This window comes from Caenorhabditis elegans, chromosome V (assembly GCF_000002985.6).
Source record: "Caenorhabditis elegans chromosome V".
Taxonomy (NCBI): Eukaryota; Metazoa; Nematoda; class Chromadorea; order Rhabditida; family Rhabditidae; genus Caenorhabditis; species Caenorhabditis elegans.
The window spans coordinates 9,243,311-9,262,587 of NC_003283.11; the positions used below are offsets into that span (position 1 = coordinate 9,243,311).

The following is a 19,277-nucleotide window of genomic DNA, read 5'->3' on the forward strand; positions in this document are numbered from 1 at the left end:
AGTGTATGAGGGTGAGATTTTCAAAAAAATACTAGCAGGGTTATGTTTCAGTGATTGACAAGACATTTGGAAGAGATAAATGACGAGGTATACCCTGAGCAAAAGAACAAATGGCACTAGTTAAAATGTCTGGTGTACTTTTGAACTGACTTCTTTGAAACAAATTTTGGAAAACTATTTAGAAAGGAAAATTAAATAAATATTTTGCGGTGAAAAAATTCGACTTATTGTCTTGTCTTATCAATCATATGACTAGGGTATCAGCTTGATAGGGAGTTTTTTGATGTGTAAAAGCGCAAAGAAATGGTAATAGATAAAACAATATAAAAGTTACAAAGCCATTCTATTTTAAAATTAAATTTATTCGTGAAGAGAAGTAAAATGAAAAATTCCCCTTTCACCCTTGTTTCTGTCTGTATCTTTTCACTCTCCCTTTTGTCCACTCTGTCTCACTCCTCCACAGGAAATGGGCATAGAAGACTGCTGACGCGTTTTTCGTGGACATAGGAAACATTTCGCGCTAAAAATGTTTCCCGCATTGTTCGATACTTCTTATAGTAAGTCAAATAATTTTAAATGGTATAACAATTGTAGATATTACCCTAATGCGAAGATTTATGGAGAAAGAATACGGTAACCGGTCTCGAAACGAATGAAAATGTTACATAAGAAAAAAGGAAAAGAAGTGTGTACCGTTGAGGAGTACATTAATTTTGCTCTTTTTAAGCAGTTAATTTTCTGAAACTAAAAAAATTATACTGGAAAACCTTCTTAAAATTATGCATCTTAGAGACATCCACAAAGGAAAAAAGTTTTGATTATTTTTTTTCAAAATTCGAATATCAATTAAATTTTCAAAATGAATGAAGCAAAAAAACTTAAAATTGAAGCGGAACTTGGCAACTGTCCACATGAGGAGACAGTGCATTGTCTACATCATTTTTCCTTGTCTCTCTCTCTCTCTCTCTCTCTCTCTCTCTCTCTCTCTCTCTCTCTCTCTCTCTCTCTCTCTCTCTCTCTCTCTCTCTCTCTCTCTCTGGGTAAATAATTAAAACGTTTTGCATGTTTTTTGCTTTATAATTAACAATTTTAAAATTGAGAACGTTTTATTTCTATTCGAGAAAATAAGTTATTAGGTGCTAAAAACCAAAACTTTCAATGATGACATAAAGATATATTTTAGATATGGAGCGGATAAAATAGCAAAAAAATGCTGTGTCAATTTGAGATATGTCCGCTTGATAACGGAAGCGCAGAAAGATCTGGGAGCAAAAAAAACCAAACAAAAAAACAAAAAATGCACACTGTGGAAATAAAAAAGAACAACGGAAAGAGTCACGGGTTTGGATATGACAATAAAACAGAATTTTCAGGAACTGGAGAGTTCTGGGACACAATAGAACAATTTTTGAATGAAATGTGTGAAGCCTATCCACACAGATTGAATGAATCCTGGACGGTATTTATTGTAGACGAAGAGAACGTAGATGGGAATTCCTGAAAGTACCAAGAAAACTCCGTAAATGAGTTCCCATGGATCACTGTGGAAGAATGGAAGGATCAAAAGAAAGAGGCACATAAGGAAAAACAGTATTGGCCACAGGAGACTGATTTTGATTGGACGGGCGTTTAGCACATTTTCAGGCATTGTGAATCTCAATTTCAAAAGCCCAGCGACAGAAGAGAAAACAACGAGTGATTCAGCAAATGACAGATAGTTAATAAGCTGGAACACGTTACCAATGAAGAGCATGACGATTGAAGTTCCACCAAGGAAAATTAATGATGGAATCGGAGTAAGTTGTCTGATTGAGATCATTGCAAACAGTTCAGGTAGTTGACTGTTTCGAGCTCCAGAAAAGAACATTCTGGAGCATGTGATGAGAATTCCATTAAGGGAACCTACGCAGGAAAAGGAAACAAACAATGGCATGAGTATCTTGCTTCCGAAGGTTCCGAGAATTTTGTCGGCAAATGTGATGGCCACTGCATCGGAATCGAGAATCTAAAAATATTGAGATAAAAAATGAGTTTGTATGAACTTATTCTTTTGATGGAATATCTGGGGATATTGAAACATATTGCTCGAAATCTTGAAAAATTAAACTAAGTGCACTAATTTTTGAGATTACCTCATCAACGGTTAATACTGAAAAATATGCAATATTGACGAGCATATAGACAATTGTAACAATAGGAATGGAAATGTAGATTGCGCGTGGAAGGTTCCTGAAAATATTGTTTAAATATTTCATTCAAAATATAATCATGACAAACCTGAACGGGTTTTTTAGTTCTTCGGTAACAAAATTCAGATAAGAGAACCCCGAAAATGAGAAAACTCCAGAATAGAACGCCATTGCAATAGCTGATAATTTTGTTTGACTTCCTTCTGCTACATCGGGCATCACAAGATTATCAATATGCCCCAATGAGAGCCAATATCCTCCACAAGTAATAATGAGAGTGAGAGCAATTAATTTGGTGATTGTGAAGAAATCGTTAGTTCTTGTTGCCATTCGAACATCCCAACAGTTGATGAATGTGAGAACAGCAATTATGCATCCGGCGAAAAGATTGACAACAACGTCCGGTACAGGACATGAGTAGAATGGTTGAAGAGCGTAAGTTGCACATGTTATGGCAATAATCGCCAAAGATGTTGGATTGATAATGACAAGAGCTACCCAAAGAAAAAGAAATGACGGAAGAGGACCAAACGCCTGAAAACAGCAACGATTAGAATTATTCATGCAAACTGCCGTTCACCTCATAAATATACGCGTAATCTCCTCCAGACTTGGGGATTAGTGTCCCGAGCTCTGAATAACATACAGCTCCAATCATGGCAAATACTCCACTGAGGAGCCAAATGAGCAGAGACATTCCAGCACTGCCGGCTTCAAGGAGGACTCCTTTTGGTGACACAAAGATTCCTGATCCAATAATAACTCCGATAATGATTGTGCAGCCATTGAAAAGTGAAATACGTGGCTTGAGCTTGATCTGATTCAGCGATACTTCTTCTTCTTTTTCGTTCATTTTTGCGTCTGCAAAAGGAACGATATGTGTAAGAATGGTGAAAAGGTCGAGTAAAAAGAGAAGAAAGGCAATAAAAACTTTAGAGATGGTTGAGAGGATGAATGCAAAGGACACAGAACACTGTACACGAAAAGTGACGAAATATGAGCATTGTAAATAGATAATAGAGTAGTTTAGAGACAAAAAGAGATATGATCAGACAAAAGATTTTCATAATTTCAGGAGAGGAATGAGTCACGAACGACAACGGAATTCCGACAACTATCATGTGTTCTAACAACTATTGTAATCGCTAAATAATAGGAAACACGAACGAGAAAAACGGATGTTTTTTGCTGTTTATCGCTCGACTTGTCGAGCTCAGCTGCCGCTTTTAAATATTCTGCGACAACAAAACAAAAGTCTTAACTGTGGTCCTCTGAGAACAAATATGGAAAAATTTAGAAGCGACTTATCAAAAGAGACTGAAGGAAAGCGCCGATCAAAATTTTAATTTGATATCAAGAGGGCAAGGACATCTAGTACAAGTACGGATTGCCTAGCATTGATATGATCAGATTTTTCGAATTCTCTCAAAACATTTTGCTATTCGCTACCAAAGAACACAGTTCAAGAAAATAAAATGTTCTGCAAGAAAAAAATATGTGGGAAAGTTTTGTACCATTCAACTAAAAACGAGCTGTAGTTTGTGTGGATTGAAAATAAATGAGTGTTCAAGAAAAAAAAAAACGCAAATAGGGCTAAATAAGTAAATTTAGATCTGCAGAAACAAAAATTCCACGCTGATTATTTTGCTGCAACAGCTTTCAAATTTTTTTTTGATATAAAACTCATAACAAAGTTTAATTTATCCAATTTATGAACAAAAATTTTAAGGATATGGTTTGAAGTAAAGAATTAGAAAACGGACCGGCGTGGAATTTTTGTTTTCGCGGACCCGAAATCCCAAAATCAGTTGTGCTTATTCGATTTTTAATCTAGTTTTGAGGTAAAAATTACAAGTTGAAAGATAATCAATGTAAAAATTTGGTGTCAATGAACACTTCGTTTTTTTGCGGATTCACTCTTTCAAAGCTCAGGCCTATCTGGCAAACAGCCAATTTTGATTTAAAAAACAGGTAATGGAAGAGGTGATTGGGTAGGCGGAAGGAGTAGTAGAAGGAGTTAGTTCATCTTCTTATTCCTCCAGCTGGTAGTGAGTCGATTCAAAGTGTAATGGCTATGGGTGCACACAGACGCTTCCCTACACGAGACACGGCAGTCATCAGAGAACGAGGGACCATCAGAGACGTAGACGTTTAGAGTGACAGAAACGGAAAGAAAACTGGGGGAATACACGGCTGCCAAAAGCGTGATGCGTGGACGACCTGAGTTGGCAAACTGCCAGAGAGTGATCCTTGCAAAAAATCGTTAGGTTAAGAATAAACAAAGCATTTTTTCATTGGAAAGAGCGAAGAGGAAGCTTTTTTGTTTGCTGAAAAAATTGCACTTTCATGAAAATCGCAACATTTTTTCCCGTCTGACTGTCTTTCTTGATCTGTTTACCCACTGAAAACATAAAGCAATGTTCACTTTCAATTATATCAAAAAATTTGATAAAGTACATGTGTGGGCGGAGATAGACATTAACTGGGACATAAATTTATTGGAATCAAGATTGCAAAACGAATTAGATTTCTCAAATGATCTCATCCTCGTTCCTGAAGACGGAAGTTGCTCCGGTCACTGTTGATACTTTTTTCGAAATATTCATTTTTTCTGAAAATTTCAGATTCACAGAAAGTTTTCAAGGTCACAAGTAGAATATCAACTTACTGAGCAAATAACTGCGGTAGTCTTTAATGAAGTACATAACAACTAAAGGATCTAAAGCAGGGTATAGAGCCAAACAAACTGAAGTCATGTTTGCAATCATTCCTAGCTCAACACCAATTATAGGGCATAAGAATAGGATCGTTGTTGGAGTGTACATAAAGATGATTGGAACAATTGTCTAAATCATAGAACTTCCTCATCTTGAAAGTTTCAAAGGTTACCTGAAGTACAAGTGCATGGAACAGTTGCCTTTGAAGTGCTCGTGTCTTTTCTGCTACCATGTCGTTAACTGACTGCATCTTTATATATATAGAATAGCCCAGAGACATTATTGTAACAAGAGTAGTTATCTGAATGTTTTTAGTTTGAAGTTTTTATTTCAGACATGGTAGCATTTGATTTATTTGATTTACTCACTGCAATGCAATATACATTGGTCATTGCCAAACAACTTTTCCATTGAATTTGAATTTCGCCTTGAGATCCGACAATCTGAAAAACCCTCTTTAAACAAATTCAAATGCTTCAAGTTCTCACAAAATACAATGGACCAATGTAAGAAAGACGTTCAATGTTTTCTTCATAGTTCTCACGAATTGTATCTTTCAAGTAAAAATTGAATGTTGGATTACTACTCAATAAGAAAAATACATTACACCACCAAAATACTGCGAGAATTATGAAAATTAGAGGCCAAACCAGTGCACGTGGATATTTGAACCAACGAATTTCGTTTGGATGGATCATCGCAATATATCGATAGACGAAATGAATGGCAAGCAGGACCAGTGTTAGTCCGTATGAAGTGCAGTAAGTTGCTGAATCCATTTATTTTTAGTATGAATACATATTTAAAAAATCTTACGGATAATTATTGAAGCCAATAGGGGATCATACTTAAACCAACTTGCACAAAATACAATAAAACTATTGAGATATGAATGCATTGCTGGTTGAGTTAGAATATCAATTATGGAGTACCAAAGTGAAAATGCAGCGAACCATAGCATTAAGTACTTGTATGAACCAAAGTTCTGTCGAGTTCTTGTTATGATTAAGTAGATTAATGTAACATTAGTAATAAATGCTACGAAAAAACCTAGGTATTCCGCAGAAACAGTATAAAATGGAATTCGCATCTGAAAGAATCAAAAATTTTTAGTTTTACTGACTACATGTAGTAAACGTGTTCTTATACTTTTTTTTTTAATAATTGGGTAATTGTATAATAATTTTGTAGTGTCAAAAAATTCGTTGCATCAAACTATAAAAAGCCGCATTACCTCGATTTCAAGAAATCAAGCTAGAATGCGACATTTTCACGACTCGTGAATGAATAAAATTTCGCAAACAATTACTGGATTAAAAAAGCGGGTCTACGATACTCATTTCCAAAATTCACATATTTTATATGCTTGTTTTTTCTCGAAAAAGGGCGGAGCTTGAACGTCCACTACCGTAGTCTCAAATGACGTTTATATAAACTTTAGCATAATCTTAAACGAGAAATGCTTTGATGTTCAGATGTTAACAAAGAATGTTCGAATGACAGCAGAAAAATATGAGTTTTGTTTTTAGTGAGTAATTCCTAATACTTTGACGGAGAACAAATAAACATTTTTTGTACACAAGTACGCAAGTTTAATATAAATGCAAAATGGAGGATCATTAATGGCTAAATACCGGGAATAATTTGTGACTAAACATTTACCCGCTTTTTGGAGCTTTTTTCTGAAATTTTGGGCTGCTTTGCAACTGACGCAGGAATACCAATTAAAATCAGTAATTGGGATAAAAGTTGCTAAAAAATATTTAACTTAGATTGTTAATTTTGTCATATCCATCCATAAATGGTTTCTCAGACTCTCATGATTTCCTGTTTAAAATTGTTGAATCATCAATCAAAAATCGAAAATATACGAGAATGAATCTGTATAGAATAAACAGTTGTTTCGTTGTAAATGTGCATGTATATTTGTATTCTGAATTCTTCTCGAATCGTTCAGTGAATGAGAGGCACGTAGTTGAAAGCGCAAACATTCGATTGTCACCCATCACTATCATTCTTGTTCACTCTTGGTCACCTAGTTCTTTTTTTTTTGAAGAAATGTCCACTGTTTCACGGATCACGGAACGAATTTTCATGAAGTTTGTTTTTTTTTCATTTTTCAATTTTAATTTTTAATCTTAAATCTCAAATTCAGATATGCACATGTTGTTATTGACTATCCGATAATATGTATAGTTCTAACTGGTACAATTTCTGTGATTTTAACGTCTTGGGCACTGTCTTTCAATTATCAAGTAATTGATTTCGATCCGACAAAAGTAAGCAAGCTTATTATCTTAACAGAATTTTCTAACCTGAATTCAACATATATTTGTATAACAGAATATTGAAATCATAATTCTTGATTGAGGAATGTTTAAAAAGTGGAACAATAAATCTGTTCTTAAGGGATTTGAAACTCGAGGAAGTCCATTATCATCTGCACGAATGACACTAGAAGCGATGAAACCACATCAAGCTTCAAATGAAAATATTCTTCGGTGGTATTTTGAGTAAGCCCTCCTAATGTTTTAGCACGAAAAAAACTAATTTCAGACAAGATCCTGGGCGTCGAAAGAGATATATCAAGAATGATACAACAACCACGCTTGACCCAATTACCGTTAATTATGATGATTACGGTGTCGATTCTGAACCTAACTCCTCCGATTTGGAAGATCCATGTGAAATGTATGGGGCTATTGGGAAGGCTCTACCTTACGATATGATAGAATATCTAGGAAAAATTATGATACGAGTGTCTAGTTATGATGATGTGAGCTGTTTATTTTGGAAAAACTACATTTTTTCAACAAATAGCATTTGCAGCTCTTCAGTTTGAACGTCATGAAACACCTTTGTCAAATTGATTCCATTGTCGACAACTTAATTATTGAATCTAACTACACAAATCCCATCCAAGCTTTAAAACATTCTTTAAACATCCCATATTACACAACTTGCCCCAATATGACTACTCAAAATTCCTGTGAAGCATTAAATGAAAATGAGTGAGCCTCACAATTTTTGAGATTTGGCTTTCAATAATCTTTCAGCATTTTAAATTTTCGATATTTACTACAAAAATGCAAGATCAATTCAACAGATGAAGTTTGCTCGGCATTTTCCATTAACCAAGTGAACAATTGGCTTTTAACAAAAGGAAATTCTTCAGATTTTATTATTGTTGTTGTGTTGAAAGTGAGAAATAGCATTTGGTTTTTTATTCAAAGTTATGAAAATTCAGGTAACAATGTGGAATGGAGCTGAGAATAGAGACTTCTATGATGATTTAATTGATAAATTGAAGGACCACCTCGAAAGAAATCCACATACACGAATGGCTGGAATAGCATTGAACATGAAAAATAAAGTGTTTCAAGAAAGAATTCAAACCGACAGCTTATTTGCTGCATTTTCAGGTCTGAAGTTTTAGCGTCGATATCAACAAATTCCCAATTTTTCAGCTCTTCTTGTATTTTCATGTTTTTTGATCTACTCAAGAAGTATAATATTCACCTGTATAATTCTGATGGTTGTCACGTTATCATCTGGTGTGGCTTTCTTCATTTATACTGTAATTGAAATTCAAATTTTTATGTTACTTTCGCTTGTAAAAATCAATTTAGGTAGTCCTTGGGATTGATTTCTTTCCATTTATCAATCTTCTGGTTGTTGTGATATTGATATCAATTGGAGCAGATGATGCGTTTCTTCTTTTAGTCTATTACAGGAGAGAAGTTGAGGTAAGTTTCTTCAATTTTTATTTCAATAGGATAATATTTTCTAGAGAATGTCACACTTGGAGTATAAAGTTGGTTCAATTTATATTCCTCTTTACCGAGAATCTGATCTATTGTCTCGTAGTCTGCGTCTATCATTACATCATTCTCTCGTCTCCATGTTTGTAACTTCACTCACAACTGCTTCAACTTTTCTTACAAATCTTTCAAGTCCAGTCATTGTTTTGAGGTTTGTTTAAAATCGATGTATCGCCGGCAAACTTATGATTTTCAGATGTTTTGGAGTATATGCAGCACTTACTGTTACTGTAAACTATATTCTGGTAGTTTTAATTTTACCCGGAGCAATTATTCTCTCACGTCCAATCAGAAAGAAGCTTTCACGCGGAGATGAAGAACCTGAAAAGATTGAAAGTCATTCATATTTTGCTTCTAAGATCACGGAGACCACTCACTATTTCCGCTTTGGAATTTTTATTTGCAGTTTAATTATGACGGGATTGTCTCTTTTCATCATTTTTCAGAATCCGGGATTGAAAACTCCGCAAACAAATCCGACTAAAGTAAGAAATTGTATAATGGAAAAAATGCTGACTAATTTAAAGTATTGTTCAGCTTCTTGTAGACTCAAATATTCACGAGTATTTTGACAACAACGTTCATCATTTCAATTTTCAATGGCAAAGATCGGCGAGATTAGTGAAAAATTTTGTTTTTGGAGTTGATGCTATAAAGTATGAAAATTCAAAATAAGTTTTACATACAAATTTTTGATTTCAGAGAAACTTCAACACTGAGTCCGTATAATAAACCATCGAAAAACTTTTCACAGGCGCACTACAGCCTTGACACAGATAAATTAGACTTCTATAGAAGAATCGTGAACTTGGAATCAAAAAAGTATCAACTCGTTAACTATACTCACGTGTCATGGGCTGATAAAATACTACAAGCTAATGAGTCTTGTTTCTCGGAGAATAAAGTAATAATGCGAGCTCAAAAGTTTAAAATTTAGAAAATAATTTCAGACAATTATCCATGAATGCATTCTATCAGCATCCGTTCGAAATAAGAATTTGATTCATCAATTTCCTGACGATTTTTCGGTAATTCCAGGAGATGGTCCTTTTATTGATCAGGATCTCAAAGTAGTTGGGTGAGAAATTATTTTGATTTTTAAACGAATTTCAAAAATCATGTTAGCTCTCGTACTGAATGCACACAGTAAACATTAATTTTCCAAGTGAATTGAAAAAATATATTGGGGAAAAAAAATTTTTTAAATCTTTTTTGATCCATAACGAGAATTTCGTTCAAACCCAATTTTTAAAAATAATGACCAGAGGTGACTAAAACTATTTCAGATATTTTATATCAATCCCATCAAATCAAAAACTGCAAGTTGATACAGAAATGATTGGGAGTTTTTTCCAAGAAATTGAGGAATCCTGTAAACAAATTAAAAATGCTACATCTGATTCAGTCCTTTGTCTTTCCTCGACAGAGATTACCAGATTTTACGACATAGTCTCCCAACTCAGGTATTTTTTTTAATTTTGATCAAAAAAAATAATTGTGAAAAATTGCAGATCGTCGAGTTTCACTTCAGTTGCAATTTCTTTGGGAATATGTCTCATTGTGATTATTGCTTGCACGCGTGTTATCAAACTCTCAATTATTTCTTCCGTTATTATATTCTTCGTAATACTTTGGACCGTGGCCAGCCTCATTTTGTTAGGTAGGGAACAAGCATGTATATAATTTTGAAAGCACTAATATGTTTTACGACTGATTGCTAGAATGCAAAAGTGTGATTTCAAAAAGTATGTACTCAAAAATATTAGTTTCAGGATGGCAATTGTCTGTAGTTGAGTCAACCATTTTAATAATCACAATTGGGCTCAGTTTTGATTACACTTTGCACTATGTAGTTGCTATTCGTGACACGAAGTGTGTACCAGCATCTGAAAAACTGACTTCTGCTCATTCGACGGCAGGTATTGCATGTGTTTTCGGTTCCCTGACTCTATTTCTTGCTGGATGCCCTCTTCTTTTTTCACAAACAGCGTCGTTTTATCAGGTGTGAATTCTGTGTTCTATTTTGCTATTAAAATATCGTGTTTTATGCTAACATTAAGTATTTTCAGATAGGCACAATGCTCGTTATTCTTGGAATAACATCACTTTTCGGTGCTTCTATAGTTTTGCCTTCATTTTTAATGGTATTTTCTTGTGGAGATCGTTTACAGTCAACAAAACTATAAACAAAGATTATTTATTATGATAGTTGTTATCAAATAGACAACTCATATGACTTGTAATGTGATATTCATTATTAAAATGTACAGAATACATAATTTTCGGTCCTTTTTGGTCTTCTAAACGTTTGCTCTCTTCATGTGATCCACGATGACCGGAATAGCACATCTGAAAAATCAAATTTAAAAAAAAACGCTTATCAGTTCATTTAATTCTTAATTAAAGCTCAATTGTTCAAACAATCAGAAACAAAGTGTATCTGATGATAAGAGAAGAACAGAGCACACTGCACTTACACAAAGATTCCAATGACAAGGGTAACTGCGGAAATGATTGTTGGAATGTGTTCATATTTTTTGATGAGACGATCAGCGTTACGGCCGATGATGTCAGCGTAGTTTCTTGGCATGTTCTGCAAGAATTTGAAGTACTAAATTGAAACAATAAAATAAAAAAAGCAGTGACAATAATTTTTTAAAAAATCGGGAAAATAATGGGGTTTCAAAAACATTTTTGTCTTAAATATTTATAAACACATAAAAATTGTTTAGCTAAAATTGTTCAAAAAATTATTTTTAAAAATCTCATTTTAGTAAGAATAATATCATTTAACTTCTCAATAAAAATAGGTACAAACAGCTGTAGTATTAAATTCAGGAATATTATTAATTTGCAATTGAATGAAGAAGTTTGGCGAAAGGACATATAACAAAAATGTTAACAAAATTTGAACAAAATGCTATACGTTACAGAATGCAAATAGTATGAATTCATATGGATTTGAACTTAAAAATTACGGTTTTTTATTCGATTATAAATGCTAGTTTCTATTATCAATATCCACACGTTCACAAATAAAGTGTGGTCAGTTTGCAATCAAAAAAATCTGAATATCAAAATCTTTTAACAATTATTGAAGAATTAAAAAAAAATCATCAGTATAATTTTCTGGCAAATGAAATAATTTCGAGATGTGAGCAACACATTTTACATGTTACAAATAAAAATTTACTAAATCGTGACAGAGGAAATACGTTGCAAAAAAAACAGAAAGATATAGCTAACAGACAAAATAGGCTAATAAAAAGAGAAAGAAAAGAAACATAGAAACGCTTTTCATGCGCAACTCCTTGACAACGAACAAAAGAAAAAAGGCTTTTTGAGAGGCAATGTCGCTTCTTCTCTTCGCCTTATTTTGGTTAGTTTCCACGAATTTGAACCAATTTTTGAATAAACCAAAACTGTGAATGTTTTTGTGTTCGAACAAGATGTCCTCTGTCAAAGATGTCCCTGATTGGGGTGACGCCAAAACGATGAAACTGAACAAAAAGGCGGGTTGGTGGAGAGAGTGAGAGATGTAGAAGGCACACAACAGTATGCTTGTAGACAGAGATTGCTCTTGGCACACAATATTTGTTTGGGAAAAGGTTCGAGAGAGTGTGATCTTGAGAGTGGAAAAAGAGTACTATGACACACACTGTCGTTTTTATTAAAGCAGTTCATATCACAAAATGAATAAGGACACGTAAAAAAGAAATGAAAGTCACTGATACCATTGACTAGACTACACTTTTGCTACTTCGAAGTTCCACTATTGACACTCTCCACATACTGTTTGACGCTTGAAGACCAATAAGTATTCGAACTGAAAATAAATGAAACGTTTCGAAATAAATGGAAGAGTACATACGATAGTTCGTTGCATAGTTTAGTATCTTCTTGGTCACAGAATGCGCAAAAATGAAAACAAGTGTTGATGCAGTTCCTTGTTGTGCTTCAACAAAGAAATAGACTAGACCACCATCTGAAATAATTTTTTCAAGCTTTAGAGAACAACTTAGTGTGACAATATCATGTTGGAAAAATTATAAAGGTGAAATATTTCATTCTAGTACTAGTGCAAAGTCTAGTACGAAAATAGTTTTAAAAAACTCGAAAATCTTCGAATTCACCACACTTTTCCAGGAAAATTTGTTGGACAAGAGCGACGTGAGAGATATTTGCCGTTCGGTAATTGTGATTTCAAAATGTATGGTCTTGGTAATAGCAGAATGCAGAAAATCTTTAAAACCAGCAACTAGCCGGTGAATTTTCAACCAAAGAATTTTCTTGCAAAATGCTCATTTTTTTAGCTTAAATAGTCTCAAACATTTACAATTCAGGCTGTTTCAGAAATACGAAATACTAAAATTTTATAAATTTTAATTTATATTACATTTTTTAAAAGTCAATTGCCGAGAATTTTCAATTACCCCTGCTTCCATTAACTCACCTTTAATTGATATTTCAAAATACACTGAAACAACTATACCCAAAATTGGCCCCAATATGAAAACTACATGAACTATTGCCTGAAAACGTGATTTTGTCAACATCAGCTCAAAAATTTCCACCTGTATGATCAACACGGTTGTAAACTTTTTCTGAGCCCTCAAAGTAAAACTTGATAAATCATTTCGTGATGAAATAAGAATCATAAATGTAAATCCACCACATAACAAAACTACTGAACCAACAGAAATTATAAATATAATTGTAGTACAAATTGCAAGAATGATTGGCCAAGATGTAGGGTCAGCGACCAGAAATCTAGGACACCAGACTTCTGACATGTGATATTTCTGAAATCTTTGTTAATTTAAATGTCAGAACCAAAACGCCGTCAGCTTTGAAACCTCAAAAACTAAAGGCTTGATTGCATCTTGTGAGCTTTGAATCTTCAAAAGTCCAAGATATGATACAGCAGTGAAAACAAGAACAGTATATGCAAGATAAATCAGTTGTTGAACAAAACGCTTAATTTTTAAATTCCGAGGTTTTGTGTTCATCGTCAATATAGCCTTTAATCGATAGTGAAATAAATCCATAACAGATATAACAACTCCTTAATCAAAGAATTTTAATAAGAAACTCCCATTGAAAGAAAAGCTTTCAAAATACCTAAAATACAATAAACGGTAAAAATTGCAGGAAGTGCCAAATTCCAATCCACAAAACGAAAAAGTCCATTAGATTGATATCCATACATTGGTAAATAAAATATTGGACACAAAATTATGGAAATTGCTACCATACATACCACATTTCTAAAAAATAACAAACGTTAGAAAACTTATTGAAATTTCAATATTTACAATGTCAAGTTTCGAAAATAAATAATTCGTATTCGCTTTGCATGAATACTCGAGTGATAAATTAGTAGATATATCGCAATTGAATAAATTGGTGTGGCAATAAAAGGGGAAATCTGAAAGATTTTGAACCCGATTTCCAAGTTTTTAGGGATATAGCATTCTGTCATGATTTTTGAAAAAATAAATTGTTACTTGATTGTCTCGTCTGATCTTTTATCTGAAAAATAATTTAATTTGTATGTTGAATAAATTAAATTTGCAAGAATGTCTAAAAAATGACCGATTAGGTGGCAAACTAAGCAACAAAACTTGAAACTGACGGCTAACCTGAAATGATGTGATTTTTAGTTTGCTGCAGAGGACAGGTGGTTTATATTGATCAAGTTTGTTGCGTTTTGACAAGTCTTTAGTTTCGTGGTTGAAATTGTTAAGGGAGCTGTACGGTATCAGTTTTTAAAACTATTATAGGTAATAAAACGTTTTAACTTTAATTATTTATCTGCGGCGCCACCTAAATTGACAACTTAAATTATTACCTATGATTTCAAAAAAAAAAGTGTTTCTCAACATAATGATGGCTTTTTAAATATTTTTTTAGTAATTAATTGATTTTTGTAAATTTAAAGGTTCGATTTAAACCTGTTTGAAAACAATAAACACTTATTGTTAAACACTTTTCTTATTACCTTTTCATATTTCAACATTTGATTGGTTAAAACCAATCAAGTTAAAGAGTTTCAAAAGTTAAAGAACAATATCTAGATTCAATCTAGAACAATTAAATTTTATACAAAATAGTTTATCACGTACCATATTTACAAAAAGAAAATCACAGAAAAAAATACTGATGAGGAAAGATCAAAATACTGACAATTCAATTACATGTTCAAAATTTCTCGTTGCAAAAATTTACGGTGTTTAGCGAATCTTGTTGGGAGACTAATATCTAAAAGAAGCATGAAATCTCGAAAATCTCTTTGATAATGTTCAAGAACGTCTATCATATTAATAATACTGTAATATCTGGCAGGTCCTGCATGTGAACCATGGCGACTGAGACAATACAATAAAAGTGCTCCGGTAAAGTTATGTCGTTCACGAGTCAAGATATTCTGAGCAGCACAGGATAGGTCGGTTACTGCTGAAAAGTAATTATGCATTTTATCAGACAAAAATTTAAATTTCGCTTACCATGATTACACAAAATAATAGCTTTTAGAAGAACGTATTCAGTTCTGTCAAAGAGGTTTCGAATGAGGGGAGCCATGATCCGTAGGCTGAGACGTCGTTCGAAAGAGCGGATTTCATGTTCACCCCTAAAATTAGAACATTGTGAGATGAATGATCACAGGATAAAAAGAACGAACAGGATAACAAAAGAAACTAATATTATTGGAAAAATGTGATGTTTTGGAAATCCGTCAAACTAGGATTAGGCTAAACAGAAACTATTCATATTTATTATGAGTTGGAAATCTATAAGTCACCCAGGTCAAACTAATAACATCCTTGATCAAAAAGTATTTAAAGTAGTTTTTTAACAGTTTCATTATTTGAGAACTTATGCCAAGTGAGAGCGCCAAGTTCGGTGATCGCTAACTTTTCATCTCACTATCAGGTGCGATCAGTAACTCTTAGAGAGTTGTATGAGAACGCTGATGTCTAAATTTGTTTCAAAAAATACAATCTCAAATCGACATTTTGAGCTCTCAAGTACCCGAATTCGTTTTCAAAAATATTTGTGATAATTCAAAAATTGGGGGTAACTCAAAATTAAACAATCCAATTTCAAAACACAAGCAAACTAGAAATAAAATCCCGTATTTGAAAAAAAAAACAAAGAAATCAAATAAGGTATAGAACAAAAGAATATCCATACTGGCCTACTGGTCCTGAAATGCATATTCCATCTGGCATTTGAAGTACTGCCATCTTTGATAAAAATGAAGAATAATTTGATGTCAATGCAAGATTCATGAATGTTGTTGCTTTTGTCAGTAGAATCTGAAATTCGGATATTCAAAGAAATTTGCATGATATTATGATTTTACTTTGTCATTTGATTCCAGCTGTTGAAAAAATGGAAATGTTTTTGCATACTCTATAGCAGTCAGCATATCGAAACCGAGCCAATCTTTTCTGCAAACGTGAAAATGAGCTTTGATTGGTACAATGAACTTTCAGTGAGTTTTGCTCTCATCTTATGACTCACGTATTTATGCCAGGAGTGTCTGCTGTTGGAAGTACAAATGATGATGATGAGTCAGTTAAGACATCGCCATTTACTTGATTCATCAAAATTTGCTGTTCATTGAAGCTTTCTTGGGTAAGTGGCCAACCCGGCATTGCCTTAAATATTAGAGATGTGTTTGAGAAGTTTGAAAATGTACTTGCGTACCCCGTATTTATCAGCCAACGCCAATTTTCCTGGTGAAGCTAGAATTCCTTCAAGATTTGGAATGAAGAGGGGATTGTACGCTGATTTTCGAAACTTGTCGGTTTGAATGTCTAAGCTGTGAAGTTTATCGATAATCCCCGAAACATAGTTTTCACGAGTGGCTATGGGGCTTGGTAGTGGCTAAAAAAATAGGGCTAAATGATACTTTATAAATCTACGAACCAAATCTGGGAGCTCACTGTCTGAGCTTCTCAATGGACTATCATCGTGTTTTCGATGCATTGCAACTATCGCAACCATTCCGACTTCATAGCATTTTTGAAGACGACAGTATCGGCATTTTCGAGGACGCGTTATTCTTGAGATTTTCGAAAAACACATCTTATCGTATTTACACTCCGGATAGGCTGTTTTGTGAATAATTGCACGACGGAAGAAGGATTTGCATCCATGACAAGCAGGGACCTGAGTTTGTATAACAACAGTTATTCATTTTATTTTTAAATTTATTATCGTATTTTTTCAGCATATTTTTCATAAACTAAAATAGTTGTTTGATTGTCAAGATGATGTGATTTAATGATCATCTGTTTTATTATTGTACAACTTTAATTTCCCTGATGAATGCCCGAAACATCGCATCCAAATCCGCATCCAAATTGAATATTTTGAAAATTGATGAATATTTAAATATAAATTCAAATTCTTCCCTGGCATGGTTTTGGCGTTTTGCCAACGGGAATTCCAGGATAATTTTTTCATCTGAGCAAGCTTATTTCTAGAACATTATAATTAGAGCTTTGCTTTTCACTTGAAAAGGTGCCTGACAATTGCATGCATTTACCGGGAATTTATTCGTTTGAAATATTTTTGTGTCCTCTGTAAAGCTGATATTCTTGAAAATTGCACAGCTTATCATGCCTCAAAAGCTGTGATTATTTGGTTTTTTGGTGTTATGCTGAGTGCAAATTTGGTTGTCTGGTCGGTTGAGCAAACGAAATTCTAAGACCAAGCACATTTCTGTTTTTAATCACTGTAGATCAAAGAACTATTTCTAAAAATATTGAGAAACTAATAATTCATGAGAGGAAACAAAATAAACATACAGTGAGTAAATGAAACAAAAAAAAGCAAATTGTTGAACTAACCGAGTAATGTTTTCCGGCGGAATTCTTCCCACAAACTCGACACATTTCATTAGACATCTCTGATTTTTCAGCAAAATTACCATAGAGTGACATCTGAAAAAAAAACGAAAAATAACTTGGTAGAATATTTATTGCTGTCAACAATTGACAGTGAGTAATATGAACAACTTACGTCATAAATCGAGCTACTCGAACAAGGATCATCTTCTCCTTCAGACAGACTCATTGTTCCGATTCGTAACATTTTTCAATGATATTTGACTATGAATCGAAGGAATGCTGATTGTGAGTGAATGAGCTGAGAATTTGTGAGAGATGTGTCTTGGATGAAAGAAGTGACACTCAAAGGATTATATGAATATGGGGACGATTATATATGGAAATGGCAACTGAGCACAAAACAGAAAATGAAAACGGTATGTGTTCTGTCTAGAGTATGGGATTTTAAGGATGAAAATGATGGAATGGGAATTTGATAGCGAATTGTTTTGATACAAATTGTATAGTTAGACTGCGTACTATTGGGAACATTAAACGATTTTTTTCAAATGTCATGACGCTATCATAACAATAACACATGTAATTGGTAAGGAACAAAACACATAATTCAGGTATTCCAATTGACGGAAAATTCTTCTGATATTTAGATTTTTTCAGTTTGAAAAGGAAGTGCAAGTAAAGCAAGAAATATTCAGAATAGTGAAAACTGGGAGTGATAAGCATGAGATTAGAAAAGGTGGGAAACGCGAGGCAACTAGAGAAGGAGCTGCCAGCTAGACTGATGAACTTAGCAGAGAGATCAAAAGCCGGGCACGAAAAGTGAAGAAGACTCATATACTGACTTGTGAGCAATGAAACTAACTTGTATTGATCTGTCGAAAAATTCTGACAGGATCAGAAAGACTAGAATTAAGACACTTAAGAACAAAGTGAAGCCTAGATGCAGCTGCTGGAATTTTAGCTCGGTTAGCTATTCTTGGAAACTATCGAATCGGAATTCGTGTGTATAACAAAGTTTTCTCGTATAACGTATTAACCTTTCTATCAGTTTGGACATAATTTTAACAGATTTCTGCTTTTAATAAAAAAATTTTATCTGAGTTCTGGAGTTATAAAATAAGTTATTTGAATGAATATCTTCACAAAATGCGACCGCAAAATAGATCACAACTAGAAGGAACTTTGAAGTAAAAAAAAGTCGATCTGGAAAAAAAATGAAAATATTTTTCATCGAAATAAGTTTAGCGTGAATTTTATTATGTTTGTTATATTTATAATATAAATAGTTTCAGATTTTTAAACAAAAAATATAACTCACAAAAAACTTTCAGAATATGTTTTTCTTTTTTGAAAGTTCATTCAAAAAATTCCGAGTGATGTTCAATAACTAACCTTTGTTGTTCAATAACTAAGTATTTTCATACTTTACTCATTTATTTTAGATAGAATGAAAAATAAATTTGAATCGTTGTCGATTTTCAATAATTTATATATTTTCTGATAGACCATTTTTTTCAAATTTCTTAAGGATCAAAGTATTTTATATAATTCCCTTGATGTGGTTACTATAATACTTTTTTCACAAATTTGGACTTCTGGTTATCAAAAAGCTATTTTAATGTTCTTTTTTAATTTAAACAACCCAGTCATTTTTTAACAACAGGCACGTGAAAACGGAAGCAAAAAGAC

General features: G+C 33.3%; 6 protein-coding genes and 3 non-coding genes across 9 annotated transcripts; 3 read left to right on the forward strand and 6 right to left on the reverse strand.

Annotated features, from left to right (window-relative positions):
* Positions 1–89: 89 nt before the first annotated feature.
* Positions 90–239, forward strand: F07C3.11. The gene has a single exon (NR_069170.1). It is a non-coding gene; the product is annotated as an Unclassified non-coding RNA F07C3.11 (non-coding RNA).
* Positions 240–1,091: 852 nt separating this feature from the next.
* aat-2 (Amino Acid Transporter) lies at positions 1,092–3,050 on the reverse strand. Its single transcript, NM_072993.6, has 4 exons — positions 2,770–3,050; positions 2,278–2,723; positions 2,133–2,229; positions 1,092–2,005 (listed from the first exon to the last, which is right to left on the reverse strand). Exons 1-4 carry the CDS (start codon positions 3,040–3,042, stop codon positions 1,370–1,372), a joined length of 1,452 nt encoding a protein of 483 aa, NP_505394.2. The 5' UTR covers positions 3,043–3,050; the 3' UTR covers positions 1,092–1,369.
* Positions 3,051–4,624: 1,574 nt separating this feature from the next.
* F07C3.14 lies at positions 4,625–4,839 on the forward strand. The gene has a single exon (NR_069171.1). It is a non-coding gene; the product is annotated as an Unclassified non-coding RNA F07C3.14 (non-coding RNA).
* On the reverse strand, positions 4,721–5,996 carry str-94 (Seven TM Receptor; the record flags this gene model as incomplete). Its single annotated transcript, NM_072994.2, has 6 exons — positions 4,721–4,800; positions 4,858–5,035; positions 5,079–5,207; positions 5,275–5,349; positions 5,557–5,675; positions 5,723–5,996. 6 exons carry the CDS (start codon positions 5,994–5,996, stop codon positions 4,721–4,723), a joined length of 855 nt encoding a protein of 284 aa, NP_505395.2.
* Positions 5,997–6,798: 802 nt separating this feature from the next.
* Positions 6,799–6,861, reverse strand: F07C3.13. The gene has a single exon (NR_069172.1). It is a non-coding gene; the product is annotated as an Unclassified non-coding RNA F07C3.13 (non-coding RNA).
* A 60-nt stretch (positions 6,862–6,921) lies between these two features.
* ptd-2 (SSD domain-containing protein) lies at positions 6,922–11,018 on the forward strand. Its single transcript, NM_072995.3, has 18 exons — positions 6,922–7,005; positions 7,062–7,185; positions 7,316–7,419; positions 7,463–7,682; positions 7,736–7,917; positions 7,963–8,107; positions 8,154–8,328; positions 8,374–8,483; positions 8,536–8,652; positions 8,697–8,878; positions 8,924–9,212; positions 9,265–9,383; positions 9,430–9,631; positions 9,678–9,805; positions 10,014–10,190; positions 10,239–10,387; positions 10,500–10,729; positions 10,797–11,018. The coding sequence occupies exons 1-18, from the start codon at positions 6,965–6,967 to the stop codon at positions 10,911–10,913; spliced, it is 2,811 nt and encodes a 936-aa protein (NP_505396.2). The 5' UTR covers positions 6,922–6,964; the 3' UTR covers positions 10,914–11,018.
* F07C3.9 (T2SSF domain-containing protein) lies at positions 10,909–11,336 on the reverse strand. Its single transcript, NM_072996.2, has 2 exons — positions 11,205–11,336; positions 10,909–11,076 (listed from the first exon to the last, which is right to left on the reverse strand). The coding sequence occupies exons 1-2, from the start codon at positions 11,315–11,317 to the stop codon at positions 11,028–11,030; spliced, it is 162 nt and encodes a 53-aa protein (NP_505397.1). The 5' UTR covers positions 11,318–11,336; the 3' UTR covers positions 10,909–11,027.
* A 1,044-nt stretch (positions 11,337–12,380) lies between these two features.
* Positions 12,381–14,257, reverse strand: F07C3.16 (Serpentine Receptor, class H). The gene is made up of 7 exons (NM_001356723.3): positions 14,043–14,257; positions 13,849–13,994; positions 13,584–13,792; positions 13,302–13,529; positions 13,181–13,259; positions 12,599–12,712; positions 12,381–12,553 (listed from the first exon to the last, which is right to left on the reverse strand). Exons 1-7 carry the CDS (start codon positions 14,207–14,209, stop codon positions 12,468–12,470), a joined length of 1,029 nt encoding a protein of 342 aa, NP_001343655.1. The 5' UTR covers positions 14,210–14,257; the 3' UTR covers positions 12,381–12,467.
* A 568-nt stretch (positions 14,258–14,825) lies between these two features.
* Positions 14,826–18,282, reverse strand: nhr-36 (Nuclear hormone receptor E75). The gene is made up of 9 exons (NM_001307788.5): positions 17,761–18,282; positions 17,589–17,681; positions 16,663–16,905; positions 16,441–16,620; positions 16,255–16,391; positions 16,094–16,181; positions 15,922–16,046; positions 15,234–15,358; positions 14,826–15,183 (listed from the first exon to the last, which is right to left on the reverse strand). Exons 1-9 carry the CDS (start codon positions 17,812–17,814, stop codon positions 14,921–14,923), a joined length of 1,308 nt encoding a protein of 435 aa, NP_001294717.2. The 5' UTR covers positions 17,815–18,282; the 3' UTR covers positions 14,826–14,920.
* Positions 18,283–19,277: the final 995 nt, after the last annotated feature.

Excerpts from the sequence above, each read along its gene's own strand:
- aat-2 (NM_072993.6), bottom strand. The coding sequence starts at position 3,042 with ATGAACGAAAAAGAAGAAGAAGTATCGCTGAATCAGATCAAGCTCAAG. Across the intron at positions 2,724-2,769 it reads ATTACGCGTATATTTATGAG|GCGTTTGGTCCTCTTCCGTC; the intron begins GTGAACGGCAGT and ends TGCTGTTTTCAG. Across the intron at positions 2,230-2,277 it reads GAACTAAAAAACCCGTTCAG|GAACCTTCCACGCGCAATCT; the intron begins GTTTGTCATGAT and ends CAATATTTTCAG.
- nhr-36 (NM_001307788.5), bottom strand. The coding sequence starts at position 17,814 with ATGAGTCTGTCTGAAGGAGAAGATGATCCTTGTTCGAGTAGCTCGATT. Across the intron at positions 16,906-17,588 it reads CCGCCGGAAAACATTACTCG|GTCCCTGCTTGTCATGGATG; the intron begins GTTAGTTCAACA and ends ATACAAACTCAG. Across the intron at positions 16,621-16,662 it reads ACAGTGAGCTCCCAGATTTG|CCACTACCAAGCCCCATAGC; the intron begins GTTCGTAGATTT and ends CTATTTTTTTAG.
- F07C3.9 (NM_072996.2), bottom strand. The coding sequence starts at position 11,317 with ATGCCAAGAAACTACGCTGACATCATCGGCCGTAACGCTGATCGTCTC. Across the intron at positions 11,077-11,204 it reads CTTGTCATTGGAATCTTTGT|ATGTGCTATTCCGGTCATCG; the intron begins GTAAGTGCAGTG and ends TTGATTTTTCAG.
- F07C3.16 (NM_001356723.3), bottom strand. The coding sequence starts at position 14,209 with ATGACAGAATGCTATATCCCTAAAAACTTGGAAATCGGGTTCAAAATC. Across the intron at positions 13,260-13,301 it reads CAACCGTGTTGATCATACAG|GCAATAGTTCATGTAGTTTT; the intron begins GTGGAAATTTTT and ends TCACGTTTTCAG. Across the intron at positions 12,554-12,598 it reads AAACTATGCAACGAACTATC|TTCGAATACTTATTGGTCTT; the intron begins GTATGTACTCTT and ends ATTTATTTTCAG.
- ptd-2 (NM_072995.3), top strand. The coding sequence starts at position 6,965 with ATGTCCACTGTTTCACGGATCACGGAACGAATTTTCATGAA. Across the intron at positions 7,006-7,061 it reads ACGGAACGAATTTTCATGAA|ATATGCACATGTTGTTATTG; the intron begins GTTTGTTTTTTT and ends TCTCAAATTCAG. Across the intron at positions 7,918-7,962 it reads GAAGCATTAAATGAAAATGA|CATTTTAAATTTTCGATATT; the intron begins GTGAGCCTCACA and ends ATAATCTTTCAG.